The sequence below is a fragment of the Branchiostoma lanceolatum genome, chromosome 1, assembly GCF_035083965.1.
Source record: "Branchiostoma lanceolatum isolate klBraLanc5 chromosome 1, klBraLanc5.hap2, whole genome shotgun sequence".
NCBI classification, from domain to species: Eukaryota; Metazoa; Chordata; class Leptocardii; order Amphioxiformes; family Branchiostomatidae; genus Branchiostoma; species Branchiostoma lanceolatum.
In genome coordinates this window covers 22,394,376-22,416,673 of record NC_089722.1, presented here as the reverse complement: position 1 = coordinate 22,416,673, position 22,298 = coordinate 22,394,376, and the positions used below count along the sequence as shown (strand labels likewise).

At 40.9% G+C, this 22,298-nt stretch overlaps 1 protein-coding gene across 9 annotated transcripts in view; it reads right to left on the bottom strand.

Annotated features, from left to right (window-relative positions):
- Window positions 1-22,298, bottom strand: part of LOC136441901 (autism susceptibility gene 2 protein homolog) — a 227,259-nt gene that overhangs the window by 168,245 nt on the left and 36,716 nt on the right. For 8 of the 9 annotated variants that reach the window (XM_066438456.1, XM_066438480.1, XM_066438472.1 and 5 more), the window contains exon 2: window positions 7,777-7,890. In XM_066438456.1, the coding sequence (XP_066294553.1) occupies window positions 7,777-7,890 (114 nt within the window). Of the gene's footprint in view, window positions 1-5,148; window positions 5,276-7,776; window positions 7,891-22,298 lie in introns of those variants that run through there. The other variant, XM_066438570.1, reaches the window with a different exon arrangement.

The following is a 22,298-nucleotide window of genomic DNA, read 5'->3' as shown; positions in this document are numbered from 1 at the left end:
TAGATAAACATTCCCGGCACATAATAGTCACTAGTACCAGACTAACGCAAGCTCATGATGATAATAGGGAGAAAGTTTGGCAGTGAAGTTTGGCCACCAGAGGGTACATTTATTTAACGTTACAAGCTAGCGCAAACAGGCGAATCATTGACCTTACCAGGGACTGACTCTACTGGCCTAATCATTCCTTTTTTGCCGAATTCTACGATCCATACGCCCGTACGTAGGACATGTAGGAAGGCCTGGTGGACGCTACACATCACGGGAGACGCGTGTTGGTCCGAGACAGACAGCGGCGTGCTTTCGATCGCGTAGCGGCGACGCACCGCTGCGACAACGTGCGGGACCAAAACGCCTGTCCCCAGTGAGACCGTGTGTTTTGCGAGGCATGCCCCGAATCTGTCTACCATTGCTGAATGTAGCCCGATTAATAGAGGTCTATTTTGTAAGCATTATTTCATGTACCCCTCAGCGTGAGAATTCCTTGTGCAACACTTCGCTACTTTATATATTCAAGTTTCCCCGCGCACCGCCTACCACCCGCCTTTGATCATGTATGAAGTCGGCGGCAGAGAGAGATCATCAATCAATTTTGACAGGAGTGTCGCGCCAGTCTGAGGAGAAACGATCTCCCGTGTTGTGTTGAAGAATTTGGAGTTTGAAAATATCTGGAATAACTAATGCTAAAATAAACATTCACAAAATCATTGATTTAACTTATTTTCTGTTATAAAATTTCCTAAACTGCAGTTTAACCACTCAGTTTAACGGAACATGGTGTTTTCCCGATAATCACGTTAAATGTTTATGTCCGGTCTTTCCTCCTCGTAAGCAAACTTCCAGCTTGTCGCCAAACTTTGCCAAGGCGATATGTACAGAAGCTGAGCGCGCTCGTTGTTTTGTTGTGCTAGCCATGCCGTGACGAGTCTTCGATTATCTGTAGTTGTTGAAGGACACACAGAAATCTTCGGACTGTAGTTTTACCGCTTCGAAGGGCGTGACAGTCAACGGTACTAGTAGTAAGGTTTGAACGAGCGTTGTGTTTCTCAGCTCACCTCAGTTCCAAACGTAAACAACGGGTGCGGGTTAACGTGAGCGGCGGGGGATTTGTTCGGCTGGCGACACCCCCGTACCGTGCCGATAGCGTGGTGTGTGTCGTGTTTCCTTGAAACGGATTTTTAACAATAGAAAACTAGATCTATTCAAGATTTCTAATAAATTTAATGGAAACTTTTCTGTCCGGCGTAGTAGGATTTTGGGAGTACCCAACCGCGCTCTTCACGTGGAAATTTTTGATACCGCGAAAGTAAACAAAACACCTACAATCGCCTGCCAGGCTTCTCGCGGTGGGGCGTCTTTATTGGTCTATCATTAGGTGCTATCAGCTACTTAGCAGGGACGTGTAGATTGCTTTCGTATGGCTCATTTAACCAATGTTCGAAACTGTACGAACAAAAGATGAATCTATATTGTGATAGTTTCGAAACTTATAGCAATATTGTACCCGCCGATTTAAATGTTTCTAACATGCTGGAACGTAGTAGAAAATATTTCGAAAGTCAAACAAAGGTTCGAAACTGTTCTAAACATTTACTCATATCAGTTAGGTTGTTGCAAAGGTTTCGAAAATGTTACAACAAAAGGCAACAAACACCCTCTCGGTGACGTGGAATTGACTAGTATGGGTGAAATATAAAAATGTGACACCCCTTTGTTTGAATGTACTTTGGGTTGAAAATAACGAAACGAAAAAATTCTTTGTTTAAAAAATCGTTTTGAAAGGCTGTATGCCAAACATTTGAATGAGGGCCTGTGTACATGACCAAGGCAGACACATACCAGATTTCACATTATTTTGGTTTAATACATAGGAACTGGAGATGTGTATCTTTGTTAAAAAAAGAGTGAACAAAGCCATGTAATCACATGTCCTAGGAATTCCCATACCATATTTGGCATGAATACTAGCACACCTGCGCCAGGAATGCAAGATAATTAGATTAACCCAATTGACCAATCAGGTGGTCGTAAGGCTCACAGGCATGCAAGGCCAGGTGCAAGGCACTTGGGGTCAATGACCTTTAGGTCATATGTAGTATTGAAAGTGACAAAAGTGGCAAATATTGTCAAGAAAGCCCAAAATAAATCGTTTTGAATATATGTATGCCAAAAATGGGAATGTAGTCCTTTAAATATTTGTTCACATATACAGCAAATTTCAGGTCATTCGGTTGAAATACCAGGGCGCAGGAGGCCAAGATATGCTAAAAATAGCCTAAAAACCTCAATAAAATCACTTTCAAGGTCAATATCAAAAAAAGGAAAAAAACGTATATTGGTTTTTGCCTACATTACCTCTGTACCAAATTTCAGGTCATTTGGTCAAAAAATGACAGAGATGAATCGATTTGAACATTTGACAGGAGGAGAAGAAGAAGAAGAAGAAGAAACATGAGTAAAAACAATATGTTTAGCCATACTAGGTATGGCTAAACATAAATAGCAGCTAATCAAGCAACTGATATGATTTTGATAAAATCATATCAGTTACTTGAGTAACTGCTCTTTGAATTAACTACTATGAACATATTTTGAATGTTTCCTCATAGTCTAACAAATAAAAGACCCTTCTCTGCAAACAAAGAAGCCACTTGGAAAACTGAAGGACTTCCCACTTCCCACAAGACACCAGCCCAGACAGATCATCCCTACATCCCACCCTAATGGAGCTCAGGGTCAGGGCGCTCAGGAGGCTTACCTATACCAACAGTCAACCCAGTCTGACATTCAACAATATAGAGACTTATACAGGAACCATTCATTTCCTATGGTCATGTATCTCATGGTTTTAACCTTTAGCACTCTGACAGAGCCATCTGGCACCGAATTCCCTATTGGTTACAGCGTTAGGCAGCAGTGAGAAGGTTAAAACATTGCCGCTCATTACTAATCATGATGAAATACATGTTGTATGTTATATTTGTGTGTTGTTTTTTTGTTTTAAATTCTATTTCACGTAGTACTATATTGTTAGTATCCGTGCTATTGTGTGTCAAATAGAACTTGCGGGTCAAACAGTGTAGTTGTAATTAAACAACAGGCTTAAAATAACAAACAAACCTCTAAACAGGTGTCAGAACCCTGATGCTTCTCTCTCTGTTACACAAACAGTGCCCCCCTCCCCACCGACAAATATCGCCCCGATCACGTCCCCCATCTGTCCTGTAACTAGGGAAACACTTCCACCGCTGATAACCTTGCCACATGCGCCTCGACACAAAGGCCGCCGAAACCCTGTAACTAGGGGCAACCATCCGATAAGTTAATCGAACATGAGCATTGTGTAGGGCGAAAGGCAATTATAACGATTACCTGGGACAAATGTTTGGTGTACTGCTGGGTTGTCCGGAGATTATCATACACTCTGGATGGCTAGTCTACCTGATGATAAATAAAGAACCCATATCCCTGGCACAGCCAAATTATCACAGGGTTATACATCGTATACACTGTTGACTATATTGCTTCATAACATTTAACTTGCTCTTCAAATGAATGGGCTGCCAGTATAACATCCCAAAAGGCTCTGGTTCTCGCATTCAAAAGCCTGTATCAGAGTTTAGAGGAATTAAAATGAACCATTCGACATCTAGTTCAAGAAATTTATGACTGGGTCACATGTTGCTTAGAGATTACTAATGCACTTTTTTCCACATAGAAATGTGGGCAATCTGTATCCTGGCAGCCATCTTTGTTGAGTACATCTATTCCTTAGGTACGTAACACTTCCAATGGAAACATGGGTAAGGTTGGTGCGGGGTAGGGTGGCTGCCAGGTTAGCTAGCCTGCCTCTGGCATCTCTAATCAACTACACTGTATACAGGTACATCTTTATCGCCCATGAAACAAGCCAAAGAAGAAACCATCACATTTCTGTAACGGTGAGTCTAAATGCATGAAACAAATCGTTGTCAGCCTTGGTTCTGCACAGAAGAATTACATTACCCTACAGGAAGGGATTAAGTTACAACCGTAAGGGCTCAATTTGTGGTTTTGAGGGCTGCGTTAATTGTTGCAGGTACACAAATCACAAAGGATAGTATGAGGTGTTAATTTGGCAACAATCGCATTTGCGATATTTTTCTTGGTCCCAATGTCTCATAGATGTCAAGAACTGTTTGCCCAATTTTTGCATTTTACAAAATGTCACTTGTTATCATACTATTACATGTAGCATATTCAAATATAGTTGTAAGGAATTTTACATTTGCTGCAGGAACTACACAGTTTACCATATTGATTCTGAACATTACACATCCCACCCACTAACCACCACCCCACGCTAACCTTACAGCCCAGTATTGACAAAATAGAGAACAAAGTAGACAGCTTCAAAATGACCTTTGACCTCATGACATCATCTTTTCTCCTAATTCACCTTCTTTGAAGGTATTAAGAGATCCTGAAGGCCACCAGTCGCCCTAACAATGGTGTGCCACAACTACAAACACTCGTCGCAACTACACTGCAATCTTTTCCACAAATTCCTTTTCTCAAACACTTCTACAAGAACAACTAAACGTAGACAATGGTAGAATAATGACCATGTATTTTCATGAAAGGAAACAGGTTGAAAGTTTGTTTCCTATCCAGCTGAATGCAGCGGCACCCCTCCCTCTAGCAGCGGCACACTGTAACCCAAACCCACGCCACTTGTTTTACCAACAACAAGGTCGAAACCCCCAACATGTCTGCTCCCTAAGCACCAACTGTGCTAAATAAACTATGTAATTCCACACCACTGGCCACACAATGGGACCACTACAACTGCCCATAGCAAATATGGCCCCACAAGGTCGGTAGACAGCCACTTAACTAATGGCCAGGAAAGCTTATGTAGAAAAGCTCCTACATTACCACAAATGTCACAACTTGATATCAGATAAGTTAACACCAACCTTATGGGAAGATCCAACACCATGCTTAGCAGTCAACACAAGATGCACTCAGCCACAGAATCCAAGGAATGCCTTTCAATCATGCAAATAAGGTTCTAAAACTTAATTTGTGAGAAGCTAAAAGAATCACGAACGAGTTCAGCTCATCACTGACAAAGCTGACAAAGGTTTGAAAGAAAGAAAAACATACGCTGTGGTATAGACAATGGCAGAAATGGTCGCGTTTCTTGTCCGCTCCGCTCCCTTCGTACGACCGGACTGCCCCGCTCAAGTGTACACAGATAATGCTTTGTCGCCGGTGCCTGAAGAGGGGTTAGCCTTTCCTACACAGCCAATACGGCACTCTATCACAGCCACCCGCAACAATAGCTGTTATTCTAGCTGCTTTATGCCCCGGTGCGCAACAAACAAGGTCTAAAAGCCGTGGCAAGTGCTTGAAGTGTGTGCATACAATTCTCTCTTCCGCTAGCAGGTGTGGTAATACAGTGTCAGTTACAATTCTCTCCGAGGAGCAGAACACCAATGGTAAGAGACGCTGGAGCTAAAACGATTACAGATGCGGGCATACCTGCTTGAAACTGATACATAAAGATCAATAGCTAGTATTTACAGAGTCTTCCCTATCAAAAGATCAGGCACACCTGTTTAACAACAAAAAATGGGAAGGAACAAAAGTACTAAGAGAAGGGGTCAGGTAATTGCTGGTCATTAGTACTGGGTACTACAAGACGAATTGTTACTGGTCAAAGTACGATTTCAATGTCAAGGCACTTTCAACATACGACTGTGATACTGAGACTGAGATACGATTTACATTGGAACTAAACGTACATATCTTATATAACATCTGATATCTCAGCATACCGATAGCTCTTATCTTTTCCCCACACTAGTTCAAACAACTGCCATCACAGAATCTACAGACATGCAAAATTTGAATCCACCATACAAACACTTGAACATACAAATGATACTGTACATAATAATATTGTAAAACCTTACCGCCAGAAGTACAGACCAATTCTATCCTAGCATTCTTTCCAAAGCATATTGCATGGGACAATGACAGGTCTTAAGTGGATACAAATGAGGAACGCTACCATCAATTGTTTTCCACACCTAAGATCAACGGAAAAATGACAGATACTAATAGATGAATTGAACTTGGCTTTTGATGTGGGCACCTTTCAACTGGAATAGTTCAAGGCTAATCAATACCCAAGGTGATCTCCAACAACAGGAAAGCTCCCATGAGGCTCACATCTATGACAACTTAGTACAAGCCTGCAGGTTTTTCCATTAGCTAGCTAATCGTCTTGGTGCGATGGGAGAGTAGGTAGATCATGCAGGGAGGCTCAGCGGATGTTCAGATGTGCGAGTTCAAATCCCAGAGTGGCATTAAGAAGACCACACTCCCCTAGCAGTCTGCCGCAGCCTGTATACTTACATGATTGTAACCATCTGGATACCTCATGTACAAACAGATGTATTCTCAACATCTTTTTTTTCAACGAATGTCAGGGGTCTCTTCAATATATGAGTATCATTTTCAAGGCTATGGAATGTTCTGCAATGAATCCGTGTTCTCCAGTGGCAAGAGAGGGAATGAGACATCACCTGACAAAACGGCGCCCAGATTGCAAATATGGGTCAACAAATACCACCATATCGCACACACATAACTCAAGGGGTAGCGGAAAATGCGCAGGTCAGAAAATCGACATTCAGGCCAGATGTTGATGTTTTATACATTATTCCCCGCGGGAACAGTGTAATACATCATACACGGAGCTTTATCGTGACAAACGATCTTACCGGCGGCCTCCGCAATAAACCTACATCTGGTTCTCTGCCATCGACTGGCCAACATGACCAAAACTGCTGACTGTTCTGGCAGAGTTTCATCAGCATGTAACATGTGATATCATAAAACAAGCTCAAACATTTCAAAATGCAGAGTAGTGCATACATATGTCCATGAGTTTTGTCTATTCCATTTCTATGCATAAATACACAAAGACACATAGAAACATTGAACTAAGCACTCTAGGTGTTCAGTCAGAAAATTATGCTATGTCTTTTTCCAGAGGGTTTCATGAGTCTTGAGTTTTCATCAATCATATAAAGACTCAAGACACTGATGCCTGCGAATGATTGATTGATATAAAGACTCATAAAAAATGTCTTCTTTTTTTTCTGCAATTCGACCTTGTCCAACTCTGAGCGCAAAAGATAATTGTGACACAAAAAGTCAATTATGAAAGTATTTTACAAAATTGCCAGGTTGACCGGTGTTCTGCTTTCTCATGGGAAAATGGTATGAATGCTCCTCAGCCCTATTCTCCAAGAACAGGTTTCAGTCGAGGGGCCAGGAGGAAGAAGTTAAAAATCACGGCCACCGGCCAAAACCTCTGCTTGGAGAATATGTCAGCCCTGCTAGACTGTCTGATAGAATATGGAGCTCTGGTAGTTCATTAATGGCTTATGTGATTAGTGCTACGAAGGACTACCAAGATTAGTGACTCAGAGTCAGACAGAAGAATTGCGCTGCTTAATGTCTGAGCCCTATCATAATCCTTTTGGCTGGAGCGGAGTTGTAGATATGGCACAAACTCATAAGTACTACAATTCTAATCATTTTTATAAATGTAAAATTTTGATGAAATAAAATCAAAACTCAAAAACAGAACCACAAAATAACTCATCATAAACATTGATCTAAGATAATATACCACACAGATGGAAGAAACAAAGCTATGTCAAAGTAGTGTTGTAGGAAAGGTTATAATGTGCGAGAAACTTAAGTGGAATTCCTGACCTTGGTCTTCTTACGTCGTTTCTGCGCCTTTCCGTTCTCGCCGTCTTCCATCCCCCGTCTTGCCGGCGCCTTGTCACGGTTGCGCCGATCCACCAGCTTGTTCGGCGATTCGTTCTAAAATCACAAATAAAGAAAATGCTTTAGTCAGATTCAATGCTTGTAGGAAAAACAGTTCTAATACATAATGATTGATGATGATGACGTATCATGTCATAATCTGTTCTCTAAGCTGCAAGAGAAACCAGGGATGCTGATGCACGACTGGGGAGGAACTAGAGAACTGAGGAGGATGCTGGTGGGATGTTCTGCTGTGCCTTCTGTGGAAAGACCTGCTAAGCCAACAGCGGATGAATCATCTGGAAAAAAAACTGCCAGGCCGGCCGGGACTCATTAGTCTGCTGTAGACCATCTACCAATGAAAGATCATACAGGCCGTAGAAGGAATCTGTAATTATTGTAAATGCATTTTCTTCATATAGATTCTGACAGATACTACAGGTAGGAGCAATGGCAAATGGTAGATATACAAATGTTCATGCATAAATTGTAAATGTGTGTGTTGTACTCGATCAGCTGTCACTTATAACATTCCTAGGAAACAAATGGAAATTTTTTTAATTGAAAGGGTTTTAAAACCTACCCAGTTTATAACTGATTCTATTCCACAAGAACCTCAGAATGGAGATGCAACGTTCTGTCTGAAGTGACAGTTTATGATTCTGTCTCACCTATTGTACCGGTATGCACATACACATCACAGCATGCCAAAACAATCATCAAATGCCACCAGTTGTGTAAAAACTGTGTAAATGTGACTCAACGGTGAGTGCCTGACGTTATGTTCAACAGACCAGACCCCACGCCTCAAGCCCCCTCTAGTTCTCCCTGGGATCAGTCTGTACAAACACAGTAGCAGGTGTTTCAGGAACGAGAGTATTAAACACACTTTCCACCAGACCACAAATAGCCAGAAGGGCCTCGAAACTACGCAAAGACCGCACACTCCAGCCGAGCGCTCGCTTTGAACATGAGAGGTGCTTGAGGTCTACGACTCTTGTCGGCAGTACTTCAGCCATCTAATCAAACATGAAGTACATTCAGTAAAGCCCCTTACACACTTGGGCGAGTGCATAAAGCCCTCCGTGATCTAGACAGTCCAAGATTATTACAGTGAGGATACTTACGGAACGCACTCTGTTGTACGTGTGGGTAAACGGGCACAGTTATGGCCTCAGCTGTAAGTTTCTCTCTGATACAAGTATCCGTCAGCTACAACTGTAATTCCCAGTCAGTTACAGTTCTCATATATACTTCTGTACTAATCAATACGGAAAGGACATTGCTGCACTTATAACCTCATTAGACATCACATTAACAAGTAAATAGAACAGAATCTATTGTTCCTTTTCATATGTAAATTTGTTTTAGTGGATTATGATCAATACATTCTGTCACATACATCTATATGTCACTTCTAATTTTTCAATCAATATTGACAAATGCTAGTCCTCAAAACTACTTTTCAATGGAAGCTCTTTGAGTGGATTGAATTTCAAAGGCAATTCTGCTATTCTTGAATGTCTTGAAAGACCGAAAATTAGTTCATCAACTGCAGCTTCCATTCCTCTGTTTTCTCTCGCATTCCCGCAACTTACGTGTAATCCAAAAGCTTTACATACTAGTATGCAGCTACAGACAGACCATTTATATTCACGTATATACGAGGTTCCTACTGAACCCAATATAATAAGGGCTAGAAAACTACAGGGCAGGAATAACAGCAGTCATTTCGTTTCCCATAACATCCGTCACGGAAACGTCTTCCTGTCCCCAGGCGGAATCATCGCCACATTTTCTACGCCGCGGATTCATCTTCAGTCAGGGTCACTCAGGGGACAACATGGCTGACACTTCTGTGTACGGTGGCGAATAGGTTGATGGGACTTCTTATTCAAGTCAAGAATACTGTGAAATAAGCGCTATCCTCACACGCAGCATCACATAACTGAGCCTTGAAATGAAGGCGTGAACTGCCCTCTGGCCAGAAGCTCAATAAATACACAATGTCATGTACAAACAGGAAATTCAGTACATACAGACAAAATTTTCTTCCTAATTCCTTATACAGTAGTTATGGCCTGAGGAAGAAACATGCAGGCACTGCCAATCACATTAAACCTCTTCATCTCAGTTTACTTATAACGACAAGCTAGATATAGCGTATAGATAAATCATGATTATGAAAACTACATTTGAAGCATATTACATGTACGTAGTCCTAGTACATAAGATTTAAAATCAACCTTGCGATGATTTAGATTCAATACATTCACCCAACACAGATTGCAGACATTGCTAACATCATGGCAATTAATAATATGTAATACCTGTTAGTGTTACAGTACATTTTATAAATCACAAAAACACAATAATTTCTTGCAACTACAATTTCTTTGTATAAAGCAGAACAGCGAAGAAACACTAATTCGTGATCTGATAAATCAAGACGGATCATTGTCTGAACCTAAAATGCATTTGTGGCCAATTCTAAGCCTGTATTAAGTTCCCCTTCACATTTATATCCATTTCCACATCTTATTTATGTGACAGAGAAAGACTCCAAAGTGCATGATAGCTGTTAGGTGCCTATTGTGACCGATCAATACTAGCTTAATCTGTCTAATTGAAGGTAAGATATAAAGTAGGAGGTATATCACACAAATCCCCATGTCAAGTGAGTTGCACAGGGGAACGTATCTTATAACAACACTTCAAATGCACACCCATCTTGTCTTATTTTAACAGCTTATATGGCTTAGTTAGATGTAATGCAAATAATTTAGATTGAACATTACGTAATAAAAGACAGAGGATAATTTCTAAGGAATATAAGAGGGGAAATGTTCGCAATGGTTTTAGGTTGCGGTTTTCGCAGTGACCTCTTTACCGAGAACTTAAAAGCGGCGTTAGATTTTTGTTCTGTCTTCTGCCCTCCTTGTTTCAACCGCAAACTTAAGACCACCGCGAACACTCCATTTTCTCTGTACCGTGCTAGTATTCCAGTATTTCTGAAACAAGCTATTCACCTTATGTGACTCCTTAGTTCCTTAGCTGGTCCTGGTCTGTGTTACAGTTTCAGGAAATGTCACAGTGCTAGTGGGCCAAATCTGCTTAAAAAAAGGGCAAAATGCCAGTAATAAATAAGCAGTGGTACCTGTCACACCTGTTTCTGAAATGGACTCTTCCAAATTCAAGAGGCTTTGTCACAACAACACAGGAGATACCAAAAAACCCAAGGGTGGAGTAGAGCCACTTGCAAGAAAACGTATATTGCGAATCATCTTCCCTGCTGCTTGGGGTTAATCATGGCTCCATTAGACCATTAGCGCAACAGCCACAGCAAATTTACCGGCCCGGCCACAGGGGGGCCACCTCCGATTAACCTCCATTGACTTTATTGATTGACTAATTTAATAATTGATTGAGGAACTCAATTATTGATGGTATGGTTGAGGAGGAAATTTAGTTACAACATGGGGCAGACATGCCACTAAAACATCTTGTCAGGTTCGATGGTCGTCACCTCACGGAAAACTCCAGACAGATGCAATCTGTTAGGCAGAGAGGAAGTACTGGATATTCCGCTGTGCTGACAAAAATTATTTTTCATTTTCCAAAGCTAACCATGGGCTACTTTTCCTCAAGCAAATCTCCCTACACAAATCAAGAAATTTGTAGTGAATGAAAATGATATCAAATTTGATAAAATTAGTATTTTCACAATCTTGCAAACATTCTTTGCTTTGCTCTTGACTGTCCAACCTAACTTTGCATGTCAAAGACTTTCATGTTCAAACACAGTAGCAGATGACTTACACGTACGTAGCTTATTACTAATAGTAATATCTCTGCATCAACATTCAGTCAATTGGAACAAAGCAGGTTATTCTATCACAAATATGTGAAATGCACCACAAACAGGGGAAACTGCCATTCCATAACATTTCAAAAGCGCCCCCTTACAGATTAAAGAAGCATTGCAGTTTTCACCTTTTTGTCTTTCCACAGAAGTTCAAGGTTTAAAAGTTTGAATAAAAGTATGACCCTAGCAATAAAAATGAAAATCTTACAATACTCCTATACATTCCAATCAAGTTCTCATACGAATTCAAAAACTTGTAAAAAGACTGTTAGTCCTTCTATTTCTTACAAGTCTTGCCACCTGTCTGAGGTGTCCCTCTATATTTTCATATGCCTGCTGACATCTTTAGTAAAGGAGACTAATAACAACAGGTGGAAAGGTAAAATAATGATATATCAGAGTCAGAAATTCCAAAATCGTCTGGAAATCTTTAGGATTTTTTAAAGTTTTGTTGAAACAAAAGGTTTGTAACATTAATATTCAATATTTCAACTGTAATAAATAGCAGCACAGCTGGCCTGCATCGGTTTTTCCCTATATATAATACCAACAAGACTTTCAGAACCACAGGAACATGTCTGTTGACAAGTAAACCTCTGTAGGAGGCTAGGTTTCCAGCACAAAACAAACTGAGCCTCAAATAGGAAACACTAACCACAGGTACTAGCCCTACGACCATAGGTAACATTCCTTGTTCGAATACTTGCCACTACATGAAGTGAAAACTGGTTGACTGCTATATGATGAAGGATAGCCTTTTCACTGCTGTACCCTAACTCGGGATTGCTTTAAATTTCATAATATCAACTTAAAGTCCTACAGATATAATAGAAAGTTTGCTTGGAGGCTTCAAGGGAAATGGTACACAGGACACCTGGTAGGTTTTCTGTGCATTGCAGATAAACGGGAAGGAGGCAAAGTCGGTTTTAACAGGCTTCAGGGCCATAAAATAAAAAAATTCAGGACACTTAACAATAAAAAGCGGGAAGTTCCAACAAGCCACATACCTCGTAAACTGCCTACCAGAACTACTTTATAACCAATCAACAGACAGCAATATTACAAACCACCTAGCTACTTATCCAATCAACCTGCCAGCCAATCAGGTCAGTTGCCTGGATGATTAACGAAATTAGCCAGCAGGTCGTCCTGACCACCTTTGTACTTCCACTGAACACCTGCATTAACATGGGAATGAACTCAAACTGAGACAGATAACATCAGCACATCGGTGTAGTTAACACCAGGCCACCTCTCCCATCCCGCCTGCCAGAGCCTCTGCCCTGACAAACTACATATTGGATCTGACATGGCAGGCTGAATTCCCAGGGAGGGAAAGGTATGTTAGGCATGGCTCAGAAGGCATTGTGGGGCTTGCCCTGCATACTTAGCAGCTACTGTAAAATTCTGCAACACACACCACAAACTTTGCTGAAATGAAAGCTATTTCTGCACGGATTTTGTGAGATGTACAAAGCTCTTTGCAAGTCTTATACGGTCTTTATATGCATGTCATTGTGTATCATACATGGGAGTTGTTATGATTTCTATATAATGACACAGTGTAAACTGTGTGTTTACTGTAAGTCATGCCCCTTTCATATGATACACTTGCGCCAATCTTCTGCTTTGAAATCTAAGGAACATTCAACAATATGGACCATACCTTTTCTTGATCTGTCACTTGTAACCACTTATAACCAATCAGTTAACAATTATCACAATTCAACTTGCAGAATGCATCTATGAAAAATCAGCTTGTCTCGAGACATATTTCTCATCAGTAACAGCAATCCTGCATGATTTTATGACTTTCCACTTTATGCTCATGGCATAGTTTCCCAGCATGTTGTGTTACAAAAATGTTGAAATTTACTACTAGTAGATTTGAGAGGGTATCAAAGCCCTGTCATTTGCAGTAATTGATATTGGCAGCTCCACTTTGGTTTTAAATCAGAGAGAACCTTAAAAAGGAAAGACCACTGAAGGGACTTTGATGGATTGGCACACTGTTTATAGAGATTAGGAAGATTGACGAGGGATTTGCGAGGATTAGCATGGGGATGTTAACAAAACCAGATAATTTAAAATTGTCATTAACTGTACCAGGAATGTATTAAAGTCTACAAAACGTTGTTAACCATAGCATCTATGATGATGATCTAATACTAGTAGCAAACATTGGCATTACCTGTTAACAGTAACAATATTGGACTATACTATTTTCACCCTTAGAATCTTAACTATAGAGTATAGTTAGATATAGTTTTCATTAACCTTCTCCCTGCTGCCTGACCCCATAAGCAATACAAATTTGATGCCAAACAGCTATTTTAGCAGGCCGAACGTTAAAAAACATGCTAAAAATACAGAAATGGTTTTATGTTCGCAGTTTTTGCAGTGAACCTGTCAGCGTGAACTTAAAACCACCGGGAAAAGATCTGCACTACCACCTTATTTAAGCACTAGGTAATGTACATTGTACAGTATTATGAGGCACCTGTTATGGTGAATTCACTTGGTTTCTGACTGGCTGTCTATAAAGCCACCGGTGTTTCCATTTGATTATGTGACTGTACCTCTACTATTGTTTCAAACGCGAACCTAAGACCATCACAAACATGCCATTTTCTCCCTACAGCGAAATTATATCCCTGCGAACTTAAATGCATTCACAGTATCCTTATCTCACATGAAAAGACTGCCCCTACATCAAGTACAATGTACAATCTAGAATCATGAATAAAAAGGCAAGACTAGGCATGCAGAAAGCCAGACTAATTAGTCTCGGCAGGTCTTTCAGAATCAATTACCTCTCAGGCTTGTTTGGTGCAACTTGTAAAGAACAGGATCCCCAAACAAGATGGGTCCTGACACATACATGTACACAATGTAGGTCATGTTACTTTGCAACTAACAAAATTTAACAGTATTTTTTCCCCTTTTTCGTTGTCAGTCCAAGGCAGGGCTCTAGCTATCATCATTCCGTCAATTGACAGAATTTTGCTGCTTATGCTTATGCTTATGCTGGTTGAAATCAAGACCATTCTGTCAACCTTGACGGACAAAAATTGGTGCGTACAGATATAGAAATATCAAAATTTGAATAATAATGCCAAAACATTAGGCTTGAAAATTAACAATAACAGAAATTTCTACACGATACAGGGTTTTTTCTATAAAAATTTAATAATAAGAGGGAGCACACAATAGACAAGGGAGAGAATTCTATGTATTTATGGAAGGATCGATTGCTGAGTGAAGGCTGTATCTGGATGTTAAGCTAAAATTTGAATTCGACAAGGGGGCACTGCGCTGAAACAAGAGGGCGCAGCGCCCCTCTTTCCTGATTTAGATTAAGCGATAGCGGAAAAATATCTTTTTATGATTTTCCATCAATGGAAATTGGGATGACAGAAAAAAATTTTAGCTGGCTAGAACCCTGGTCGGAGAACCAACTTATATTACTGGTCTGGCCGTACACCAAGACTGCGAGTGCCCTGATCAAACCTGGCTGTTTGTAGCAGTCTCTCCAGTCTAGACTACATCTATCATCAGGAAGGAGACACTAGAGCCTGGGCAGTAGGAAGAACAACATTGTCAGGCAGACAGACCTGCTGCTAGGACCAACAGCCTGCTGACTGGATAACAAGGAATGTGTCACACAGACACACAATCTCTTAGTCCATGGGCTATCTCAAGTATGATAGGAGGGAGACAAAAAGGACATCACAATGCAGGTCTCAGGGCTCAGAAATATTACTTAAAGGTGCCCTAAGCAATATTAGGGCACTGAAAGTCACATATTCAAAACCAATCTTTTTCTGATTTCTATCCATAGTAAGTTTGGATAACACTATCCCATCGCATATCGACCATCCTGGAGCAAAAATGCAATGTCGTTGTGTGACGGGAACTGATTGAAAATTTGAGCACTTGGAGGCCAGCCATCATTTCAAAACTTCCGAACATGCACGATTCTGACCGATAAGTCCCAAACGCTTCCGAAGAAATAATCACGTGGTCATGGCTCAATGTGCTTGGGCATTGTGACGTCACGCGGCCGGAAGTTACCGAAAATTGTCGACAGAAAACGGTTCCGGCTGGATTCTGGGCTGATTTTTGGGGGGACCCAATAAATAAAAAACTTCTTTTGTGGCTTGCTTCTGTGCTGTTTTTAAACACCCAAAGTCTGAAATAATGATGCAGATGTGCTAATATGGGGAAGTAAATGTCAATTTCAACTTCACCAAACAGAATTGTTTTCCCCAGAATATTTCAAGTTTTACCCCCTGAAATCGCTTAGGGCACCTTTAAAGTATAGGTTGACAGACTGATAGCTTAGCTTATCTGATCTTTGACACAGACATGTTAAGTCAGAGTGGCTGAAACAAGAACTTAAAAGGGCTGCTTCATATTGCGACAGATCCCCTTCTTGAATCAATCGCTGACAGCTTTCATGAAGTCACAAGTTTCATCCTCGTATCAAGAATCTGTCACAACCTTTGACCAAATGACTCCTCCAATCCTAGTGGTACAGGTGTGTCGGGTTAAGATAAGGATGCATATTTTCTGTGAAAGCCACATATAAACTTGTTCCTATCACTCTATATTTAGAGCTAAGGAAACCATTTCAGGACCATTACTTATCCCAGTGAGTAAGACCCCGTTCACACTCATTTTTTTTCAATCGCGATTGAAGTATAATCGCAATTGTTCGATCCGATCGCGATTGAACGCAAAGAAACTTTTGCGTTCACACTGCTTTTCGCCAAGTGGATTAAAGTACGCCGTGATCCGATCGCAATTGAAGCACGATTGAAGCATGCTATCGGCGATCATCTGGTAAATGTTGTTGTTGTCCTTGTTTTGTGTCTATTTTTCCGCTAGACATTGTCACTTGGTGCGGTAAATGTCCCTCTTTCGGTGACATTTCCCCAGTTTGGCCTGCACCTCCTCTCTCCCCCAGATTGCGATGAGGACCCTGGTCTCCTCATCGCGCCATCTGCCACCAGCTGAAGTTGCTGACGGAGTTTTATTCTTCTTCTTGGGCATTGTTGACGATGAAAAGTTGTTGTTGTTGTTGTTGTTGTAAAAGAGCGATCTGACGTGCGGATTGGGTTTGTTTTCCCGCGTGATGCGAACTATGACCCCACGTACCCGCATGTATGACCTCCCACCCCCGGAACCAGCCGAAATCTCCGCCGATCGCGATGGAATGAATCGTAGTTGTGTTCACACTCAAAATTTGATAGGATTGGATTGGATCCGATCGCGATTAATCCAATCAAACTACCTCCGGAGGTAGTTACAATCCAATCGCGATTGGATCGTTTTGGATCGTTCCAATCGCGATTGGGAGCGTTCACACTGAAAAAATCAATCGCGATCGGATCGATTCAATCGTGATTATACTTCAATCGCGATTGAAAAAAATGAGTGTGAACGGGGTCTAAGTTGCAATTCACCAGGTATGATGGTTTAAAGTATTCCCTGAGCTGCCATTACTTTAAGTACTTACCAGGTATAAAGAAGTCGCTTTCAAAACAAGTCCTTCTTGTTTGTCTCTGAAGCTCGAGAATACTTCAACAAACATTTTGCAAAAACTACTTGGGCCAACCACATTATCTTGCTAGCGTGATCATAAAAATCACAAGACAGGTAGGTTTGGTTTCCACCTGACAAGTTCAAACAAATCAGATACTGTAAATGCAGTCAAGTTCGCGTTGTTTTAATTTAGATAGGGAGAAAATGGGAGTGTTTGCTGTGTTTTTATGTTCACGTTTGAGACAATAGTAGACAAGGGGGTAGGAGGGGAAAAAAATTTCACGGTGGTTCTAAGTTAGCAGCGACGAGCTTACCGCGAAAACCGCGAACATAAAACTACCGCGAACATTTCTGCATTTACAGTTCTCCATCCTTCCCTTCCTCTGGAGTTCACAGCTATATTCTTCATTGAGAGAGGGAAATTACTCCAGCCAGTCATTTTCTTTATAATGATATCAGAAAAGTCACACACCACAAGTCATATACATGTAGCCTTGGTTTGGTTTCCACCTTGACAAGCTCAAACAAATCAGACCCTCCATCCTTTACTTCTTCCTGGGTACACAGCCGTGTTCCTCATTGAGAAGGAAAAGTTCAAATCACTGCAGACATGTGAGGAGAGGGAAATCAATGCAACAGCACTTTTCATTCATGACCAAGGCTCATCTGCCTCCCCTGGGACATCCTGGCTGTGAGTAGCACCTGTGTCTGTCCATCTATTATTCCACAACCACATCAGAGGGTCTGGGGGTCAGACAATCTAGTCCTACACATTCAGGGATGACTTTACCCTGTCGGGAGATAACCCCTATCCCTCATATTTATCCTTGATTATAATGATTTGATGGATGAGTTTGATAATGTAGGACAAACACAGGCAAGTATTCCAAGTCTGCTGGGATGGAGGAATAGTAAGCAGCTAAGGATACTGTAAATGCAGAAATGTTCGCGGGAAGCTCTTCTCTGCGAACTTAAAAACCACAGCAAAATTTGTTGCCCTCATACCCCCTTGTCTACTATTGTCTCAAACGTGAACTTAAAACCACTGCAAACACGCCATTTTCCCTCTACCGCAAGATTTAAACCAGGCAAACTTAACTGCATGTACAGTATTGTAAATGCCTTAAATTAAAGTTTGCATGGATTCTATTTCGTGGTAGGGAGAAAATTGAACGTTTGCGGTTGTTTTTAATTCCAGGTTGAAACAAGGGGGTAGGCGGGCAGAAGACAGAACAAGCATTTTCACGGTGGTTTTAAGTTTGTGGTGATGAGGTAACAGTGAAAACCACAAACATGCAACTACTGTGAAAATTTCAACATTTTACCAACTCAGCCATTGAAGAGGATCTGCATGGGGGTCCCGACAACACTTGACACTGAATTCAAAAGAAGCCCCTACGTATTAGGCTAAAATCAGTGAAGGCAAGCACGCAAAATTTGGTCGCCTCACTACGAATTAAGGGTAATAAAAATAGGTTGCCTACACCTTACAGAAAAGACCACCATTAAATGACCACTGTCTTCATTAGGGAAAGCAAAATCTTACTTCAACAGTTTTGGACACAAGTAGAAAGGTAAAAGTTTAGAGTCTATAGCTACACAAGTAGAAGTCCATTTGAAAAGGCTCGATAAAATGATTAATGACTTTAAGAGGCACAACGGACTAGCCAGCTATCATGAAAGATAACCCGAAAAAAATACAAAGGGCAAATCATTATACTGATATCATATTGGCTTCATTGACAATGGCAGGTAAGAACATATGTCGCTCCAAATTTGGAAAGTCATCTTTCAAATTTCAAGGAAAACTGACATTTCAACTTCTTTCTAAGTATAGTTTCATTAGCCATTTAAAGATGTTGATGTGCGTCTATATTATGCTACCTGTGATCTATGATATTTTTTCCATCATATAAACACATCTTTTTGTTAGACACTTTCAATATTTCCAAACCTGAATTCGCCAGTGCTTTAGAATAACAGCATTCAGGTCTATGCCTTGTTGTTCTTACGTTATTACCACAAGGGAGTTGACTAAGATGTATTCAACTTGGGAACCCAAGCCATCATGCCCCCTTCTTCCCCCCCCCCCTTCAAGGTCTTGACCTTTTGTTAGGAAAACCCAGGTCCTTTTTCTGTCATTGATGTTGTTTCAGAGACTACATGTATTTGAAGCCTCATCCCATGACACTTCAAAAAGCACCTCTGTGGTTCTATTAGTGCCCTCTACTATGACCTAAACATGTTCACTTAACCCTGAGAGACCTCCTTGCTTGACCAAAGCACACTCACTCAGACCTATACCTGTGTGTTGTGAAGTGACTGTGTGATGCAACAAAAAAGGAAACTTGCAAGCCACAGTTCTCACTCAACTCAAGTACATTCCACCAGGGTACATAATTCCGCCACCCTGAAAAGATACGACCAAACAAATCTCCAACCCAACGTTGGTGGGTGCTGCACTAGAGACCTCTCAAAGTTCAAACCCACTGTTTTTCAAAGTGGCAGATATATGTAACCCGGGGGATTAATGTTAATGGAGGCTATATACAATACAGTGACAAGTCAGCCAAGGACTAGTCTTCAGAGCAGGCTCCTGGCCCATGTTTTCAAGGCAATTTTTTGGCTGATTGCTTCAAATTGCTGTATGGAAGCCAGCCATAAGAAACTTGCTCGCAATCAGATGCAGTACAAGCAATCAGCGACAATAAAAACACTAGCATGCTATGGAGGCTACCCAAATATCCCTGGCAGACAGAAATCAGTGTCTAACTTAACATGACATGGAACCAACAGTCTGTGTCAGAAAGAATATGACGAAACAACAACTGAATGAGCTTCTATTGTCTGTGCTGTCCTCAGCTGAACCTGATGCAAGAAAAGGACCTGTCAGGACAAGATAATCGGTTTCAAGCCATGATATACCTTTCATGCCTGAGGGACAAACTGTTAAAAAAATTTTTGTACATTGTATCTATACCTATATGTCATGCTACATGGCATGGGGACCAAATTCAAGACCCATAAAATTGATAGAGCAATTGACAAATGAGGAATATACATAATGTGATTATAGATAGATGTAAAGTGTCATCTCATCCTGCATTGTCAACTGTGATCATTCACAAAGTCAAAGAAAACGTCACAAAACTTGACTGACTGTAAAAACTACCCCAAGTAGTGACCAGTAATCATCTACCAGAGAGTCTATAATAGTTTCACCTTTTGTGGGTAACTCTGAACCTCCCTACAGTTTGAGTACCTAGGAGCAAAAGTGCACCTCTCCCCCGATACTTCTAAATGATCCCAGGACCCTTGTAAAGCTTTATCCCAGCGACTCTGTTCCACCATGATGTGATTCCTCCTGACAGCAGTCTAATCAGGTGGAAGGTCATCTGCTGGCAGGGGAGACTTCAAGCAGACCTCAGGCAGTTAACAACTGTGCACAGGAATAAAACATGCCCATCTTCGTGCATGTAGTTCTGTATTCATTGAGAGCAGTTTAATCAACTACAAACATGATTTTTCTCCAAATGTTGACGAATGACTACAATACTAATTCAGGGGGAAAAGCCAGGTTCCAAATCTGTATTGGATAACATCTGGATTTCTTATGATAGCAGAACTGCATGACTTCCTTGACTGTATGATCAAAGTTAAAATCAAAGTCTAGCCTGAGTGTCGTCCTGTTTCAGTTCCAGGCTCTACCTTCATCCTGTTTCAGTTCCAGGCTCCACCTTCACCAAACAAGGTGGAACCTGGTACTGAAACAGAATGACACTTTTCATACTTTAGGTCTGTTAGGCAGAAATAATGTGGGTCTCATAACATAGCATCAATATCACTATGCTCATGTATGTCATTTTTCCATACATGAGTACATCAATGATTCAAATGATCCAACAAAAGCAGACAATGTCAATGTTATGTCATTGTTATGTCAAAGTAAAACAGCTCAAACCGTTTCAGCAAAATAAACAGTTTTACTTGTGAACATGAACGCTCCGTAACGTTTTCGTTCCGTTTTATTTTGAACCTCTTCACAAGGTAGCCTACAACGGTTCAGAATAAAAAGGTTTCGCGGAATTGTCATCATGAACGCAAAAGCATACGGAACCGGTTCACATTTATGTTTATGTCGCCCATCCGGGTACGTGAGGTCATAGTTCGCGGCGTCACTTGGGCTTTAGCGTGGGAAAGAGTGAAAGTTTTTAGCTATGGATCTGATTTTTGGCCGCGTTTCTGAATCATAACATCTTGCTATGGCCCCCAAGTTGGGTTCTAACAACTGGTCTAATGAGGAAACGAGAGCCCTGATATCTATTTGGGGGGATCAGGAGGTCCAGGGTGCCGATCGAAGACACCTAAAGTACATACAACTCTTGGCTAGCGCGCGGAAAAGTGAAAGTTTTAGCTGCCAATAAGATATTTCGCCGTAGTTTGATTAGTAAAATCTTGTTACGGCCACCAACTCGAGGTGCGGGATCAAAACAGACTTTGCATAATATGCAAAATCCATGCGTTTTCAGCGTGGGTGCAAGTTTGCAGCACGGACGCAAAATGTAACCCGGTTCAATTCGGAATATATCCGAAACGGTTCGAACCGTTTCATTTCTTTAATCATGAACGGGGCCTTAGTAGTCCAGGAGGACTAGTGGTGTGCCTTAGGGTACATCACTAATGGATTTTCTCAATAAACATTCATTTTCTAAAGCACAGTTTTTCTCAACACTTTTTGGTACGAAAGATTCAAAAATCATTTTGACAACCCTACGTCAAAATTGTACCACAAATCACTCATCCTATGTTGCAAAAAAAAAAAAAGGACGGCTTGGTGCAACATGTAAGATACTACATGTACACTCATAGAAATAATACCAAACAACCAGTGCAAGGTTTGATTACGAGTACTGTACTTGATACTGGTATATGTCTTCCTCTTATTGCAAGGTAAATGTCTTCATTAAGTCATCAAAGACTTGGTAATTGTCCAGACTCCTAACAGATAAGATTATGACAGTTAAATATGACTAAAATCAAATACACATCAAAA